Raw genomic sequence first — 19,611 nt, 5'->3', positions numbered from 1 at the left:
GGATGCACACTCCATTATCCACTGATGTACCAGTAAGATCACTGCAGAATTGGATGAGCACTCCATTAACAGCAGACATGTTAGTAAGATCACTATACAAAATATTGTATTCCACAGTGAAATGCATGGTCATATTTAATTTATTCTCTTCCTATTTTGAAGAGCTTTGGTCAATCAGCAAAGCTCTAAAAGGCAGTAGTGGATGGCTGAAGGGGCCCACCATGGTGGCAGGCATGCACTCTGTCAGTGAGCCCAGTAGGATGGCAGCGGTGTTCAGTGGGGCCCAGCTCTTGGGGTGGCGGTAGTATTCTGCAGGGCCAGAAAGGGGTCAATGGTGGTGTTCGGCAGGGCCCAGAAGGGGGTTGGAAGTAGTGTTCCGGGGGGGCCTAGCTGGGGGGGGTGGGGGTATGCTTGGAGGGGTCCTGCAGGGGGGTTGCTGTGGTGTTTAGAGGGGGCCAGCAGGGGGCAGCAGTCAGTGCTGATCTAAACAATAACAAGCAAAAGCACAATAGCAAGCAGTCAGTGGGGCCCTGCAGGACTGGTATCCTGGTATACCAGTTGACCAGTCCAAATCAGTTAAAAATGAAGAATTATTTAATTAAACATTTTTTTACAGTGGGAAAGGGGATTGCTGTTATTAGACCTTCCTAGATAACACACACAATTGCAAAGGAGGCCTTAAATACTTATATAAAATGTCATACTGTTATCATTACAATATATGCTCAACTCATTTGGATGCCAGAGATGTTTAAATGACCTTTTGAACATCTAAGGCATTAAAACTGAGGTAATTAGCTTTATTTGAAGACAAGAATTCAGTTTAGTTCTCATGAGCAAACATATGTTTCCTATGGGTAGTATGAGGAAAGAATATTTAATTTTCCATTTCATTGTTTTACTGGAATCCATTTAATAATAGGTATAACACCGAAATAAAACACTTTTGCAAAGAAAGAGCTTTTTAAATTAACTTAGATTATCTTTAAATCCTGCATTTCATGCATCTTTTCATGTTTCAGTACAAAAGACCTGTCCTTGGAACTATAAATACATTTCATTACATGTCATTAGGAGGTTAAAATGATTTGTGAAGTAAAAGATCAAGATTCAATGTCTACCAAAATCATTCTTCAATATTTTGTAAATTGAAGAGTCAAGCTTGCACAAAGGAATCATGTGGAAATAGCCAAAACAAGATGTTACAGTTCAATCCATAATAATAATTGCATTTTATGAATGAAAGATTGTGTATGGAAGTTGAAGAATTCAGCTCTGAGATGAATGCCAAATTAAGACAACTATTAAAACAAATCAAGAGATTTTTCAATAGAAACTCTATACAACAAAAGACAAAAAGAGCTCACACGTTATTTATGCAAAATGCTTTGGTCTGACAATCCTTCAGTGCTTTCTGAAAAACTAAGAGTAGGAAGATAATAATATTCCCTAGTACTAAACAAACAATCATTTTCTGTAATAGGGTTGCTCTCTCTCAACTTTGTTTAAATAGCCTCCTCCCATGAATCCAGGGAGTACCAGTGACATCTTTAATTGTCTATTTGTTTTTCCACAGTATGTCAACCTGTGTGGGTTGACATAGACAGTATGTCAACCCACACGGGCATTTTATGATATGCACCACATTTTGTGACAAACACGTTAACCTGTGTCTGATCATATAGGGTTTCCCATTGTGCGGATGATAAAATGTATCCCCTAGGATTAATGTATACTCGTCACACAGTTACCACATTTGAACACCCCACATGTTTGAGAACTGTTTCCCGTCGTAAGTAAATACTTGCCCACCGGATCCGCATGTGTCAGAAGCTCCCTCAAGTTCCTGTTCCGTTTGTACCCGAAACACAATTTTTTGTCAACCAATTTAGACAGTTCATTGTCAGTATGGATAAGTGGCCAGTACTGTAGAAGAGATTTCTTTGTCAAAGCACTGCAAGGACCATATGTGCTTGTATAGAATAATTTATTTTGCTTTTTATCAGTAATCACTCGTTCGTTCTGTAATAGCCTAGTTCTATCCAAGCCCTGAGCCCATTGTTTAACTTTCATAATATCTTTTATGGGGTAACCCCTCTCCACAAACCAATCTGACATAGCCTCAAGCCCTTTATTGCATTTATCAACATTGCTCGTAATCCTGGCCACTCGGAGCATCTAGGATTTAGGAAGTAATTTTAACAAATGCTGGGGGTGATTACTCCCAAAGTAAAGCAAGGTGTTCCTGTCTGTCACCTTTTGGTAAATTTTAGTTTGCAGCTTTTTATGTTCCATGTCCTTATACAGTATAACATCCAAGTAACTAATAGCATCATAATCAAAGTGCAAAGTTAACTTAATGGGAGTGGGTAGTGCATTAAGCTCACTAGTCAGTTTTTCCAGATTTTCTACCGTGCCAAACCAGATAAAGAACGAATCGCCTGTAATAGGCCCCATATTGGCTAAACAGCAGATGACCCAATATGTACATTGTTTCAAACCAATGTATATAAATATTTGCATATGTGGGTGCTACATTTGATCCCATTGCTGTTCCGGACAGTTGCAAATAAAACTGGTTTTCAAATCTGAAATAATTATAAACTATTATATTATGAAACAATATAAACTGAAGAAGAGATAGTATAAACTCAATAGGGAGACCATTATAATGTTGGCAATTACTTAGGAGCTCTCTCACAGCTCCTATTCTCTCCTCATGTGGAATGCATGTATATAAACCTTGTACGTTACATAGATAGTTACATAGTTACATAGGGTTGAAAAAAGACCAGTGTCCATCAAGTTCAACCCATCCAAGTAAACCCAGCACACTTAACCCACACCTACCAATCTATACACTCACATACATACACTATATATACAACCACTAGTACTAACTGTAGATATTAGTATCACAATAGCCTTGGATATTCTGATTGATCAAGAACTCATCCAGGCCCCTCTTAAAGGCATTAACAGAATCTGCCATTACCACATCATTAGGAAGGGCATTCCATAACCTCACTGCCCTCACTGTGAAAAACCACCTACGCTGCTTCAAATGGAAGCTCCTTTCCTCTAATCTAAACGTCCATAGTTACAAAATAAAAATCAAACTGGTCCATTTTCATAATGTTTACCACTTGTAAAAAGTCATTGGTGTCTCTTAGAAAAGTACTGAGATCTCTCACGATAGGTTGCAAAAGCACATCAACATATTTCGCTATACACTCACTTAAAGATCCCCTATATATATTATTGGCCTCCCCAGTGGCTGTGTCTGGTTTTTATGTACTTTAGGTAAAGTGTATATTACTGGTCTTACCGGATGCTCCACATATAGATAGTCCATGAGCTCCTCTGTAATCCAGCAGTGTAACACTGCATCATTCAAAATTTTCTTTAGCTGCAATTGAAATTTAGGGGTAGGGTAAAAAATCAATTTCTGACAGCAAGAGGTATCAGCTAATTGCTGTAAAATCTCCCCACGATAATATTGGTAATCCAATACCGCAATCACCCCACCCTTGTCCGCAGGCTTTATTATGATGTCACGATTATTCCTACGATCCTGCAGGGCTTGCCGTTCAGCACATTTCAAATTATCTCTATACATTACTTTTGTGTCCCACTTCATGGACTTCCTCATTAATAATACGTGTAAGGGCTCTGGCACATGGGGAGATTAGGTCGCCCGCTACAAATCTCCCTGTTCGTGGGCGACTAATCTCCCCGAAATGCCATCCCACCGGCGAAAATCGCCGGTGGGATGGCATATGCGGTGCCGCGATTTCAGTGAAATCGCAGAAGTTGCCTTGAGAGGAAACTTCCACGATGGCCCCGTGTGCCAGAGCCCTAAAGGGTTTGAGTGAAACATTATTGGTGACCGGATCAAAGTTACTCCTCATTTTAGGAGTCTGCGTGTAAATTTATAGTTATCTATTACTCTTTCAAATTCATTCCCCTTATCTGTAGGTACAAAGGTTAATCCTTTAGATCAGTGCTGTCCAACTGGTGGCCCGCGACCCCCCTCTGTGTGGCCCCCCACCTGTCTGGCTGCTTTGATGGCTTACCTTTGTGTAAGCTTTAAATGATATCAGTACAGAGATTAACTGCCCCCCCTGCATGGTTCTCACCTCAGATTCAGGCTGTAATCAGGCTGCATTGTTTAAATATGTAATCCCCTGTGTTGTTCACACCTTTTAATCTCTGCATTGTTCACCCCCTGCAGTGTTCACACCTCAGGCTCAGGCTGTAATCACCTCCATTGTTCCCCTGTTCACACCTCAGGAGCAGTAGAAACCCACAAATAATCCCTGCACACTACAAAAAGAGCATATACTGAGGTGGTACTGCAATTAAAAAGTTTTTTAATATATAGTTATTGTGCAGACTGTAGGAGCAGTGCTACACAGGCAGCATAGGGCAAGCAGAGTATAGCACACACAGGCAGGGTAGGGAAGGCAGAGTATGGCACACACAGGCAGAGTAGGGCAGGCAGAGTATGGCACACACAGGCCAAGTTTGGCACAAACCAGCCAAGAATGGCACACACAGTGAAAGTATGGCACACGCAGGCAGGGTAGGGAAGGCAGAGTATGGCACACACAGGCAGGGTAGGGAAGGCAGAGTATGGCACACACAGGCAGGGTAGGGCAGGCAGAGTATGGCACACACAGGCCAAGTATGGCACAAACCAGCCAAGAATGGCACACACAGTGAAAGTATGGCACGCAGGCAGGGTAGGGCAGGCAGAGTATGGCACACACAGGCAGGGTAGGGAAGGCAGAGTATGGCACACACAAAGGCAGGGTAGAGCAGGCAGAGTATGGCACACAGGCAGGGTAGGGCAGGCAGAGTATGGCAGGTTTTTGCTGTACTACAACCATTAATATGGGTATGGTCATGTGATAACATGGGTGTGGTTTCAAGTGGGTGCGGTTTCAAAAAGGGGAGTGGTCAAAACTGGCTTCCATTATCGGCCGTCCACCACGTAGGTCAGAAAAATTCCAGCCCTCTGTACAACAGAAGTTGGACAGCACTGCTTTAGATAACACGCTTACCTTCGCTTTAGTGAGCCGGTGCTCTGATAGGTTGATAATTACTTGTTCCTTAGAGTTCTCCCCCCTCCTCAATGCAGTGGTTTGCCCTGTGCTCTGTGTTTTTTTGTTTTTGCACTTAATAAATAACGTTTTTGCCCTAAGTCCTGTGTGAAGCAGTCCATTTCCATTGTTTTACCTACGCTCATGAGGACTGCATCCAGGCACTTATTATTTAATTTGTCGAGAGTGCCGACCGCTTTGAACTTTTATATATATAAATAGGTATATATAATCTTTATGTTGGAGAAGGGTGGGTTGCATTGTCCATTATGTTTTTCTGACATTCATGGGTGGTTGTAATATTTATATATATATATATATATATATTTATTTTTTTTACATTTTATATATATATATATATATATATATATATATATATATATAAAAATATAATGTAAAAAATAGCTGCACTAGCTTATTAGAGAGAGTGCCTGAGTGCACACTGCAAAAGAGTAAATATAGACTGTCACATAAAGCAGGGCACTCACAAGACTTAAAATGGTGAAAAAGAAATAAAGTTCATTTGTTACTCCAATGTTTCGGTCTTCCTTGAAACCTTTGTCAAGCTAACAACAGAGTGAGAAACTCAATTTTCACTATGTTGTTACCTTGACAAAGGTAATAATAAAATGTAATTTCTTTTTCACCATACGTTTAAGTCCTGTGAGTGCCCTGCTTTATATGACAGTCTATATATAAAAACAGTCTATATATATATAGACAAATATATAGGACAGGACGTTAGGAGAAAAAACATTTCTTCAGCAGAGTGAACAGCAAGAGCAGAGTTTACAGGTCCTTTTCAAAAAATTAGCATATTGTGATAAAGTTCATTATTTTCTGTAATGTACTGATAAACATTAGACTTTCATATATTTTAGATTCATTACACACAACTGAAGTAGTTCAAGCCTTTTCTTGTTTTAATATTGATGATTGTGGCATACAGCTCATGAAAACCCAAAATTCCTATCTCAAAAAATTAGCATATTTCATCCGCCCAATAAAAAAAAAGTGTTTTTAATACAAAAAAAGTCAACCTTCAAATAATTATGTTCAGTTATGCACTCAATACTTGGTCGGGAATCCTTTTGCAGAAATGACTGCTTCAATGTGGCGTGGCATGGAGGCAATCAGCCTGTGGCACTGCTCAGGTGTTATGGAGGCCCAGGATGCTTCAATAGCGGCCTTAAGCTCATCCAGAGTGTTGGGTCTTGTGTCTCTCAACTTTCTCTTCACAATATCCCACAGATTCTCTATGGGGTTCAGGTCAGGAGAGTTGGCAGGCCAATTGAGCACAGTAATACCATGGGCAGTAAACCATTTACCAGTGGTTTTGGCACTGTGAGCAGGTGCCAGGTCGTGCTGAAAAATGAAATCTTCATCTCCATAAAGCTTTTCAGCAGATGGAAGCATGAAGTGCTCCAAAATCTCCTGATAGCTAGCTGCATTGACCCTGCCCTTGATAAAACACAGTGGACCAACACCAGCAGCTGACATGGCACCCCAGACCATCACTGACTGTGGGTACTTGACACTGGACTTCAGGCATTTTGGCATTTCCCTCTCCCCAGTCTTCCTCCAGACTCTGGCACCTTGATTTCCGAATGACATACTTTGGACCACTGAGCAACAGTCCAGTGCTGCTTCTCTGTAGCCCAGGTCAGGCGCTTCTGCCGCTGTTTCTGGTTCAAAAGTGGCTTGACCTGGGGAATGCAGCACCTGTAGCCCATTTCCTGCACACGCCTGTACACGGTGGCTCTGGATGTTTCTACTCCAGACTCAGTCCACTGCTTCCGCAGGTCCCCCAAGGTCATGAATCGGTCCTTCTCCACAATCTTCCTCAGGGCCCAGTCACCTCTTCTCGTTGTGCAGCATTTTCTGCCACACTTTTTCCTTCCCACAGACTTCCCACTGAGGTGCCTTGATACAGCACTCTGGGAACAGCATATTTGTTCAGAAATTTCTTTCTGTGTCTTACCCTCTTGCTTGAGGGTGTCAATGATGGCCTTCTGGACAGCAGTCAGGTCGGCAGTCTTACCCATGATTGCGGTTTTGAGTAATGAACCAGGCTGGGAGTTTTTAAAAGCCTCAGGAATCTTTTGCAGGTTTTTAGAGTTAATTAGTTGATTCAGATGATTAGGTTAATAGCTCATTTAGAGAACCTTTTCATGATATGCTAATTTTTTGAGATAGGAATTTTGGGTTTTCATGAGCTGTATGCCACAATCATCAATATTAAAACAAGAAAAGGCTTGAACTACTTCAGTTGTTTGTAATGAATCTAAAATATATGAAAGTCTAATGTTTATCAGTACATTACAGAAAATAATGAACTTTATCACAATATGCTAATTTTTTGAAAAGGACCTGTATATGGAAAACAGCAGTGTCATCTTTTCATTGGCTGCTAGGTTTAAGGGTGTGTTTGGTAACCTGCGTTGAGAAGAACTGAGCATACTCAATTAGCCAAGAGCCAAAGTCAATTCCTAAGGGGGGGGACCATGTGTGTTAAAGGAGGAAAAGGAATCCAAAATAACTAGCCTTACTTTAAACCTTTGAACAACATGAGTGGCAGGTATTTAAAGATTTCAAAGAGGCTGTTCACTGATTAATTTTTTATGGGGGTTTACATGCACTTTAAATCACTCTATACAGTTAGGAAAATTACAAACTTGCAAGTGATCCAGTGTAATTTGAGGTTACTGTTAAATAACCTTCCCCTGTAATTTGCACAGCCTAATGCATATTTGTTTTATTACCAATACAGCAATACCAAAACTCAAGGCTGAAGAGGAAGATGAGCCAGTTAAGAAAACCAGAGGTAACATTTTTCCTATTTTAGATCAGCATTGGCACTTGTCTATACAGTAAACTGCAAAGATAAAACTGTATGTTTTGTTACAGACTGTTATGTCTGTTATGTTTTGTATCTACCTTACCTAAAATGATGCACACATGTACCTGGCCTCAAAGGAGTACATCATTTTACCCCTTTATGGCCTATACAGAAAAACTTGCACAGTTGCCCATTTTACATGTAATGGTACTAATCTTAGAACATACTACTGACATACTACTGAGCATGTGAGGTATGGTCAGCCAAATTATGGAAAGATCCATGATCTGGAAAACCCCAGGTCACAAACATTCTGAATAATATATCATATACCTGTATAGGATCTGTTATCCAGAATGCTCAGGACCTGGGGTTTTTTGGATAAGGGATATTTCCGTAATTTGGATCTCCATAACTTAAGTCTGCTAAAAATCATTTAAACATTAATTAAACCCAATAGGCTTGTTTTAGCTCCAGTATGGATTAATTATATCTTAGCTGGGACTAAGTACAAGGTATTGTTTTATTATTACAAAGAAAAAGGAAATCGTTTTAAAAAATTTGAATTATTTGCTTATAATGGAGTCTATTGGAGATGGCCTTTCCGTAATTTGGAACTTTCTCGATAAGGGGTTTCCGGATAAGGGATCCCATATCTGTACTACTATGTTCAATAAGCTTAGCCCTACGGGTAGTTCACCTTTAAAATTACTTGTAGCATGAAGTAGACAGTGATATTCTGTGATCATATGCACTTGGTCTTCATGGGTTTTTTTTGTCCCTTTTTATAATAATTTTTTTCAGCAGTTCTGCAGTTTGAAATTCCAGTATCCATCTAAAGTATTTATAGTTAAAATTTTAACTGTACTAAATAATAGTTTTTTTTTTGTATACTGGGGTAAAATTCAGGTTGTTATACTTTGTGTTTGAGTCTAGAACATTCTACCTCAGCACAAATTTTAATTACTGAAGAGTCCTAACTGTGGGTCATATGGATATTTCTATACATACACTATATGTCTTTCAAACTTTTCCCTGGGATTCTAATATAAAAGAAATGCAAGACTTTCTTCTAGAGAATTCAGACATATATTGGACTGTGTGCAGGGTATTGCAATAGGGCATACTGGGGCATTGCAGTTAATGATAATTTTGAGTCTGCATTTACTGTGTCTCAGAGCTACATTTATAGGAATAAATTATAAAAATATATTAGTGAAATCCATGTGTAGTCATGTGTTATTATCCACACAAATTATCCACAGTGGCACAGGCATCTTTAATTTTTTTCCCTTGGCGTTGTGCTAGTAGTGTAGATGCAGTGGGGTTGGGCCTGGGGCAGGCTATTGACTCTTTACAGTCCGACTCTGTCCACACAGGACAGTAGGGAATACTTAAGTGTGTGCGTTGCATTATTTTCTCAAAAATAATTGTATTTTTTCCTATTTAGCAAAAGAAAAGGCTGAAACAAAAGAAAAAGTAGAGAAGAAAATTCTACCTAAAGGTATCTTATATTATAAAAAAGCTTCAAACATACAAATAATAAGAATAGTTTACTCATGGTCAGATTTATTTATAGTTCAGTTTTGCTGCATTAAATATCAAATATGTATGGGACCTGTTATAAAGAATTTTTGGGACCTGTGGTTTTCCAAATAAGTCATCTTTCTGTAATTTGGATCCACATACTTTAAGTTTACTAAAAAATTATGTAAACTGTAACCCTTTCACTGCCAGCCGATTTGGTGCTTCTGGTAGTTTTATTGGCAAACAGTTATTAAACATTTTGCGCTCTTTCACTTTTGGGGCCTTTCCATGGGGAAACTTTTAGTTTACCCGGAAAAACAATATACAGGTATAGGACCCATTATCCAGAATGCTCGGGACCAAGGGTATTCCGGATAAGGGGTCTTTCCATAATTTGGATCTCCATACCTTAAGTCTACTAAAAAATTAATAAAACATTAATTAAACCCAATAGGATTGTTTTGCATCCAATAAGGATTATTTATATCTTAGTTGGGATCAATTACAAGGTTCTGTTTTATTTCTACATAAAAAAAGGAAATCAGTTTTAAAATTCTGAATTATTTGCTTATAATGGAGTCTATGGGAGACGGGCTTTCCGTAATTCGGAGCTTTCTGGATAATGGTTTTCCGGATAAGGGGTCCGATACCTGTACTGTTTTTTTCAGGACAACCTAAGCTTTCAAAACATGCTAGACGTTTTGTGTAATTCTACTTATATAACAAGATATAGGGGCCGGTTCACTAAAGGTCGTTAACGCTTAACGCATAGTTTTATGCATTAAAAAGTATTCGATAATTAAGTACCGATTCATCAAAGTCATTTTGCATGCATTACTATTCATATTGCATGCGCAAAAATCCTGATTATCGCAAACCGTTATTTCCATCGCATTGAGGTAATTATCGAATAGAAATAATACTAATAAATAATTCACAAACATATTTCAAGCATTAAAAGCATAAAATGTGTTGATAATTACTGTGAAACTTAACGCCTCCCAGGAGCAGGCCTTACTAAACAAAATTGCAGCTGGTGATTGTCTGTGGTGACAAGATGGATTTTGCAGTTGGATTTTTTCAAATATGTATTCGCCCTAGACTAATGCATCCTCCAGTTTTCAGGGAAATGGTAACTTTCAGAACAGTAGTTTTCAGGAAGTAACGGTTACATGCGTAATAGCGTGTGCTACGAAATAACACATAAATATATCGCATGGTTTAAAATAATGATTAAAAATATGTCATCGCCAGATAAATAACGACAATAACATTCTTTTTTAATTCTGACAAGTGTCCTTTTAGTGAATCGTTAATTCTCAAAATATAAGAAGTGATAATATTTTTAACGCATGCTATAAATACTGTATCACTCGTTTTTTCGGACTTTTGTGAATCGGCCCCATAGTCTTCTAAATGGCTAAAAATGAAAAAAAAAAAAAAATGTTCCATAATATAAAAACTTATATCAGAAACATAAATTATTTTATGCATGTAAATACAGCTGATTTGGAAGTCCCATGTCTTCTGCATGTACAACTACCAAATTTATATAGTTTTATGGAGATTTCTCACTTGTATAGGTCAAAAACTCCCAGCAGTACACTACCAAATTCCAAAGCACTGTTTCAGAAAGCTGCATACTTTAGATTTCAAGGCCAAATATTCCACCAACAGAAGGTTTACCTTAGAAACCTATACATTTCTGGAAAGAATGGATTCTGATGAATCTAGAATAGGTAAAACTGCCTGTCTACTCCAAACTACCAAGTTTCAATGTTTTCCTAAAGTTATCGGTTTTTAAAACAATTTGTGGAATTTTTTAAAAATCACTTTAAATCTTTCTTTCTATAGCATCTTATCTCCTACAGGTCATAAAGTAACCAGATAAAACATGCTAAATATGAATGCCAGGGGTCCACTGAACAGTTTGATTCTCAATGTGCATAGGTTTCCTTAAGTATGTGGAATGTAGGGGCCACAAAATTAAAAAAAACTCATATCATTTCAGTCACTGCAAAATCGACACATTTAAATAATTTAAAGTGGGGTAAAGCTACAAAACGTATGTTCAACACCCTAGAAAACTATTTTGATGACATTTCCAAAAAATCACAGCAAAGCTTTCACTTATCAATAGGTACCAATATAAAACTTTTTCAATAGTGATGAGTGAATCTGTCCCATTGCACTTTGCTGAAAAATTCACAAACGGTACAAAAATTTGCTGCAAAAAATTTCGCCACATGACAGAAAAAATTGTCACTTGTGTAAAAAAAAAAAATTAGTCGAAAAATTTGCAAATTGTGTGCCAATCCACCAGTGACGAAATGCAAATGTTCATCATTAAATTCATGCCTGATAAAAAATTGCACCCATCACTAATCCTCAATATGAATTCCATTAGTCCACTAAGCAGTTTGATGCCCAGTGTGCATAGGTTTACACATTCCCCCAGTCTAAAATGGGTGCATGTGTCTTTCTACTCCAAAGTACCAAGCAACAAAGCAATTCTGAAAATCACCTCAAATCTTTCAATTTGCAGCATCTTATCTACTACATATCATTTGGTACCAAGATAAAACATCCTAAATATGAATGCCAGCGGTCTACTGAACTGTTTGATGCCCAATGTGCATAGGTTTACCCAAGTATGTGTTTTATAGGGTAGCCAAGGTGAAGATACCCCACATGATCTATCATTTCTGTAATTTCAGCTCTTGCAAAACTAATACATTTACTGTATATAATTTTATGTGGGATAAAGCTACAAACAAGTATATATGGGTATATGAGTCTTTTAACTCCAAAATACCAAGCCACAAAGCCTTTCTAAAATAGATGATTTTGATGAAAATCACCTCATAGCTTCAACTTTGCAGCATCTTATTTCCTACATATCATTAGGTAACAAGATAAAACATCCTAAATATAAAATGCCAGGGATCCACTGAATAGTCTGATGCCCACCGTGCTTAAGTTTACCTAAGTATGTGTCTTTTAGGGTCGCCAAGGTATGATCTATTATTTCTGTTATTTCAGCTACAAAATCAACACATGTATTATCATTTTATGTTGGATATAGCTACAAAAAAGTATTCTCACCTCTGAAAGCCATATATTTTCAGAAAGTACACATTCCTCTGCCCAAAAATGGGTGAACGTCTTGGTGATTTTGATAACATTTTCAAAAATCACCTTAATGTTTTCAATTTACAGCATCTTTTCTCCTACTTATCATTAGGTACCAAGATAAAGATAAATATGAAAAAGAAGGGGCAGATTTATTATGCTGTGTAAAAAAACTTGATAAAATTCACACGCATTGCCGGGCTGCGCCGCTTAAATTCGGCGTAATCTTTTTATGTGTAAAAAAAAAAGTGTAAAATAATGGCGTAAAATCTGGTGTTCGGATGGCAACTTCTCCAGTTATTTTACACAGCTTTTTACACCATTTGTTTGGTAAATTTAATTTTATACAGCATAATAAATAGGCCCTCAAGGTCCTTTTGTTTTGGGACTCTTTAAGGAAATCTGAGCAGACCCTTCAAGGACACCATCAGGAGTGGAGGAAGGCGGGAGTTCTTTTAGTGGCTGGGTGGGAGGAGGAAGGCAGGGCAGATGATCTTATTCATTGACACAAAAGGGGTTTTGTGGCAGGATTGGGTGGAGTTTAGCAGACAGTGCACGCAGGGCATGTTTGTCCATAATGTGTGTGATTATGCCAGATCAGGGGCATGGCCAAGCCTGCAACTATATTATTATTTTCTCAGCTGTTGACAGCTTAGTTGGTAGGGTGTTCCACCTCAAGAACCAAGGAAGCCAGTGGTTAAATAGCCTGTTGCCCCTGCATCGAGGGGCCTGTTAACAAAGCAGCATAGGTGCCTTATAATACCAAATGATGGCAACTTGCAAATATCTTACAAGTGATGTCTGGTTAGAATACCACACTGGACTCAAGTTAGCAGTGCTGCAAGTTAGCAGTGCTAACCACTAAAGATTTTTATATCATTATACCACTGTTAGGCATCAATTATGATTCAATAAAATGACACAAATGTAATTTATATTATATAGTAAGAATTGTAGAAAAAGCTATTTTACATTAGTATTAATATATTTACACATATGTAGAACATGCATACTAACAATAAATTAGGTTATCTATTCCCATCTTAATAATGCCTCACAACTGTTATCATTTTCTCATATCTATAGCCTCACTAAAAGCAGAGAAGAAGGAGAAACCTGAAAAAATTACCTTGACAAAATCTGAGAAGAAAGAAAAATCTGCAATAAAACCAGAGAAAAAAGACAAGACGGAAAAGGAAGCCTCAGTCAAAACTGAAAAGAAAGTAAAAGCTGCAAAATTAGACAAAGTCAAAATTGACAAGAAAGAAAAAGCTGAAAAACTTGTCACACCCAAGTCTGAGAAGAAGGAAAAAACTGAAAAAGTAACCCCATCCAAACTTGAGAAAAAAGTAAAAGCTGAACAGATAGCTCCCACAAAACTAGAGAAAAAGGAAAAAACTGAAAAGGTAGCAACCACAAAATCAGAAAAGAAAGAAAAAGCTGAAAAGTTAACCCCAGTCAAAGTAGAGAAGACATTAAAACTTGAAAAGGTAGCACCAGTTAAAGCTGAGAAAAAGGAAAAAGCTGAAAAAGTAGTCCCTGTTAAAGTTCAGAAAAAGGAAAAAGCTGAAAAGGTAGTCCCTGTTAAAGATGAGAAAAAGGAAAAAGCTGAAAAAAAGCAGAAAGCTGAAAAGGTAGTCCCTGTTAAAGATGAGAAAAAGGACAAAGCTGAAAAAAAGCAGAAAGCTGAAAAGGTAGTTCCAGTTAAAGCAGAGAAGAAAGGCAAAGCTGAAAAAGTAGCCCCTGTCAAACCCCAGAAGGAGAAAGCTGAAAAAGTAACCTCGGTCAAAGCTGAAAAGAAGGAAAAAGCTGAAAAAATTGCCCCAGTAAAAGCCGAGAAGAAGGAAAAAGTTGAAAAGATAGCCACAAGTAAAGCCGAGAAGAAGGTTGAAAAGTTAGCCCCAGTCAAACCTGAGAAAAAGGAAAAGGCTAAAAAAGTAGCCCCAGTCAAATCTGAGAAGAAGGAAAAGACTGAAAAGTTAACCCAAGACACAACCGAGAAGGTAAAAGCTGAAAAGGTTGCTCCAACCAAATTGGAGAAGAAACAAAAAGCTGAAACCAGGGCCCCAGTCAAAACTGAGAAGAAGGACAAAGCAGAAAAGGAAATCATACCACAAGGTAAGTAGTGATAAAAAATTTGAAGCCCAAAGTATACTTGTGGATCTTAACAATTAAATCCATGCTTATGTAATCTTTCATCATTCTACTCTTTGAATGTTTTGTTGAAGGTGAGAGTTAAAAGGCATTCATTTTGTTGAATTCTTTATATAATAATAATAGTGTAATGCTATAAAAACATAAAGACAATCAGTGCTTTTTTATTGCTACGCTTTTGTTTCAACCAGTATGGCAGCTCTAACTCAGTGTCTGTTAAATAAATAATATACGTATATTCTCTATTAATTGCTTCTGTATTTAAAGGACAAGGAAAGGCTAAGTCACTTGGGGGGTGTCAAAATTTTAGGCACCCCCGAGTGACTTTAATCGCTTACCTTGTACCCTGGGCAGGTGCCCCTGTTAGGAGAAAACAGCACCAGCCCGGGTACCTGCAACCAAGCGCTTCCTCCTTCCTGCTTCATTTTGCCGGGAGCCCACGACAGGCACATGCGCAGTAGAGTGAAAAGCCGGCTTCTCTGTTAAAGTTCGGCTTCTCACTCTACAGCGCATGCGCACGCGAGTGAACAGGAAGGAGGAAGCGCTGCAGCTACCCCGGGGTGGTGCTGTTCTCTCCGAACAGGGGCACCAGCCCAGGGTAAAAGGTAGGAGATTTAAGTCACTTGGGGGTGCCTAACATTTTGGCACCCCCAAGTGACGTTGCCTTTCCGTCTCCTTTAATTACATGTGTGTTTTTCAAACTTCCACAGCTGCAAATAATGCACTCATTGTAATTAAAAAGAGAAGTAAGCATTCTAATAGCATTGATAGCACTCTAATTACGCTCAAAAGCAGTATTTATGTTATCACTTTTGATTTGTTTGCACAAATTCATGTATTGTGTTTTAAAAGTGTGTATGTGTATACTTTGTGTATACAGGTATAGGACCCATTATCCAGAATGCTCGGGACCAAGGGTATTCCGGATAAGGGGTCTTTCCGTAATTTGGATCTCAACACCTTAAGTCTACTAAAAAATCAATAAAACATTAATTAAACCCAATAGGATTGTTTTGCATCCAATAAGGATTATTTATATCTTAGTTGGGATCAATTCCAAGGTACTGTTTTATTTCTACATAGAAAAAGGAAATCAGTTTTACAATTCTGAATTATTGGATTATAATGGAGTCTATGGGAGACAGGCTTTCCGTAATTCGGAGCTTTCTGGATAATGGGTTTCCGGATAAGGGGTCCGATACCTGTACTTTTTTTTGTAACATGTAACATGTTGTGATATCTAACCACAGCTTTTTGCACTAAAATAAATTTGCAATGAAATAGCATACTTTTCAGCCAAGATCCTTACATAAAAAAGTGTTGCTTTCATCCAGGATTTTATTATTCAAAATCTTTGTTTGTGCTTTTATCATTTTAGAAGACAAAAAAGTCAAGGTTTCTCAGGTGGAAGAAAAGACTAAGGATGTCAAAGCTAAAACATCAGAGAGAAAAGTAGCAAAAGACTCAAAGAAAGACGCTAAAGAGGAAGAAGAAATCAAGACAAAGCCACATACTAAAGTGGAAACACTGGATGCAGCAGAAACAATGGGGGAAATAAAAGGTAAAATATCTGCAATGAATGACATGGAAGATCTTAAGCGAATAGTTGAAGGTGAAATCTCAAACAGCGAGAGAAACTGAGCAAAAATGCAATTATTCTATGCAGAAAATGACCAGCTAAAGATTTATTTGGAACAGTTTTATATTTCTTCTTTTACAAGGAGCCACTAAGACACATTATGTAAATTGTTACATTATTAAAATGTGTGTGCTGTTCTTAATAAATTTGCATGATTAAATCATGTAAAATTTAGACTCTTGGACAAATCTGGACTTTTTCTCTGAGTGAAAAACATTTATTTGCATATTTCTCACAAAGCCTTGGACAAAACTAAATTGCTGTAAGAGTTACCATACTATAACATAATAATATATCCTGAAAAAAGACACATGCCCATCAAGGTTTAACCTTTTTATCTAAATAAAACTTGCTTAGCTGCTAGTAGTAGTTGATCTAAATTATTGGATTTCTGCATTATAGCTTGAAACTTTCTAATGGCCATCTATGACTGCCTAATATTGATTGTGTGTTTTTTTAAAGAGCTAGATGAAATTGATAATATCTTTATAGTTAACCACCATGCTGATTCTTAAAAGGACCTATGAGGGCTTGAATAGGAAGCACAGGTATGGAACCCATTATCCAGAAAGGCATTATCCAGAAAGCTCCGAATTACAGGAAGGCCATCTCCCATAGACTCCATTATAATCAAATAATGCACATTTTTAAAAATTATCTTCTTTTTCTCTGTAACAATAAAACAGTACCTTGTACTTGGTCCCAACTAAGATATAATTATTATTGGAGGCAAAACAACACTGGTATGCTTATTTATTGTTTAAATGATTTTTAGTAGACTTAAGGAATGGTAATCCAAATTACAGATCTGGAAAACTCCCAAGTCCCAAGCATGGAGAACAAGTCCCATACCTGTATACAAAAAATAAATTTAATGCAATGTGCTTTAAGGATCAGCATAAAATGAAAGCCACTTTTCCATATGGTGTGACTTCAATAATGAAAGGATCAAAAGGAATTAACTTTTAAGTACACAGCAGCTGTATTGGAATGAATGGTTGTGTAGTTGTTTATCCAAGTAAAAAGTTGAGGGTGAACTGAGAATCTAGTCATATAAAGGTCAGAGTGTCAGCATTGAGGCCAAAAAATACACAAAAAAGTGCAAAATGGGCAGTTACACACTGTCCAAAAAGTAATAGATAATTAATCACGCAGCTCCTATTTTATACGCTGTTGTGCACTTGTGCTTTATTTATTCATATATGAATGTTTTTGTATAAAGAGCTATAAACAGCTCTAAACTTATGACAACAGATGCTGTGATTACCTAATTATCTTTTGCACTTTTAAGGTCTACATGAAGACATGATTCCACATGGGAGTTAAAATTGTGGGCATTTTAGAAAATGAAACATAGCTTGTCTACCTTGAACATTTTTGTTATTAAAAATCTCCTACAAACTATAACATCTTATTTACCATTTTCACTTTTAGGTATATTTTTCATTAATAACAATTTTAATTGTATTTTTTATTTATAACAATGAAATATACCAAAAAGGAGCTGTTGCACATATTCTCTCACAATCAAATAGGTTAAACAAGTTTTACTGATTCTTAAGTTAATTGATTTACACAACCAACATAGTTCCAGACATTATCTACCTGAAGCATTTATTTGTGAAACACAACAAAAGTCGTTATTTTAAGTAACTTGTTTTGTAATTCAGAAGAGTACAGATTTATAACATTTCCTGATTTAAACTCTTAAGCCAGACCATCCACACCTATTTTTACTCTGCAAACCTTTAAAAAAATAAATTATTGTAAAGTGCTGTGTAACATGCTGGTGCTATATAAATTCATTATAATGGTGATGCTACAGGGAGTATTAAAAACTGTACTGATCCAAAAGACAACACACCTGAAAATAGTGCTTCGCATTCTTAAAAAAAACAAAACAAAAAAAAAAACCTAAACATTTTCTCTGAATGGATAGTCTGTTAGGTTTTTTTTTTGTTTTTTTTTTTTAAATAAAATATGAACTAGAATCCTTACAAACACTATACAGATGGAGGCATGGAAATACTAAAAAAATTCTGGCAAATGATATACAGTAACTCCCACCTGTAATTTTTGTTACACTTTAAAATATTATCAAATATTAGATTTTGAAACAGTGTAGCAGTTTTGGCCATAGAAGAGCTGAATTTCACTACATTGTGACATTTTAATTCATGTTAGGTTGCTTATTTGATCTTGAGTGTAGTATAAAGGTATTTTTATATACTATTTTAAAAATCTGATTTATACACTTTTATTGGCTTTGTTTTCCTCTTCTATTCTGTCAGATCAGTATAATTTCTGCCGTTATGTGGTTGACCTGTATTCTCATGGAGATGCTTCTACAGGTATTTTGCAAGAGTCATTGGCTTAATAGTGTGTGTTTTGTGAAGCTTTACTTAGCTTGCTACTAAATTTATATTTGCAAGTAGCTTCTATAGAGATTCCTAGGATTAGCTGTTAAACTAATGGTTGATTGTGCCTCAGTCTGCATGCACTCTGCAGTGGAATACTTCTTTATTCATGGGCTTGAGATTTAGCTGTTATACAAATACATTAAAAAGCAGATGTGTGAGGCGTACAACATGGTATCAAAATATATCAAAATAGCCTTCTTTGTAAAAATGAAAAAAATCTCTCTAAGATTACAGCAAAACACCTCTGTTTGATAGTGTAAACAATAATAATTGACAGAGGGATGGGATAAGCTGCCCTAAAACTTAATTTAAGACTTTGGTGGGTTGACCATCACTTTACATATCTTGGGTTAGTATGACAGAGGTATCTATAGGCATATACTGGTTGGGATCTTGTTTTGACTTTAGGGACATTGAAATGTGGAAAAATGTACAATAAGTCATTCAAGAAGGCCTTACAGAAGGGCTTTATAAGTATAAATTAACAATGCAATATTTGTTTGCATAAGTGTATTGCCTCTCTCTTGCATGCTAAAGATTATCATTGGCACTTGCTTTCCAGTGTTGGTACTAAACAGTTTGTATAATTGTTATATGTTATATATATTAATTATGTGTGATAAATGCCTTTAATGAAGTCAAAGTGCATAACTTTTTATTTTGTACTCTGAGCCTTCTCTGTTATTTCTTTTACAATCCGTGAGTGTGTCTAAAGGATTCTAAACTGAGTAACAACGATGGGTTCATTTTGTATCGTTCTGTGTAATTTACAAATAGGGACATCTTATTTTTAAG

The 19,611-nt window shown here is 37.0% G+C and overlaps 1 protein-coding gene across 50 annotated transcripts in view; it reads left to right on the top strand.

Annotated features, from left to right (window-relative positions):
- trdn (triadin) overlaps positions 1–19,611 on the top strand; it is a 245,141-nt gene that overhangs the window by 76,740 nt on the left and 148,790 nt on the right. For 48 of the 50 annotated variants that reach the window (XM_031902115.1, XM_031902106.1, XM_031902107.1 and 45 more), the window contains 5 exons: positions 7,876–7,929; positions 9,395–9,448; positions 13,690–14,721; positions 16,136–16,318; positions 18,688–18,747. In XM_031902115.1, coding sequence (XP_031757975.1) covers positions 7,876–7,929; positions 9,395–9,448; positions 13,690–14,721; positions 16,136–16,318; positions 18,688–18,747 — 1,383 coding nt within the window. The remainder of the gene's footprint in view (positions 1–7,875; positions 7,930–9,394; positions 9,449–13,689; positions 14,722–16,135; positions 16,319–18,687; positions 18,748–19,611) is intronic. The other 2 variants (XM_031902092.1, XM_031902109.1) reach the window with 1 other exon arrangement.

The sequence above is a fragment of the Xenopus tropicalis genome, chromosome 5 (genome assembly GCF_000004195.4).
Source record: "Xenopus tropicalis strain Nigerian chromosome 5, UCB_Xtro_10.0, whole genome shotgun sequence".
NCBI lineage: Eukaryota > Metazoa > Chordata > Amphibia > Anura > Pipidae > Xenopus > Xenopus tropicalis.
The sequence above is the reverse complement of the archived record's forward strand: the minus strand, read 5'-3'. Positions and strand labels throughout refer to the sequence as shown.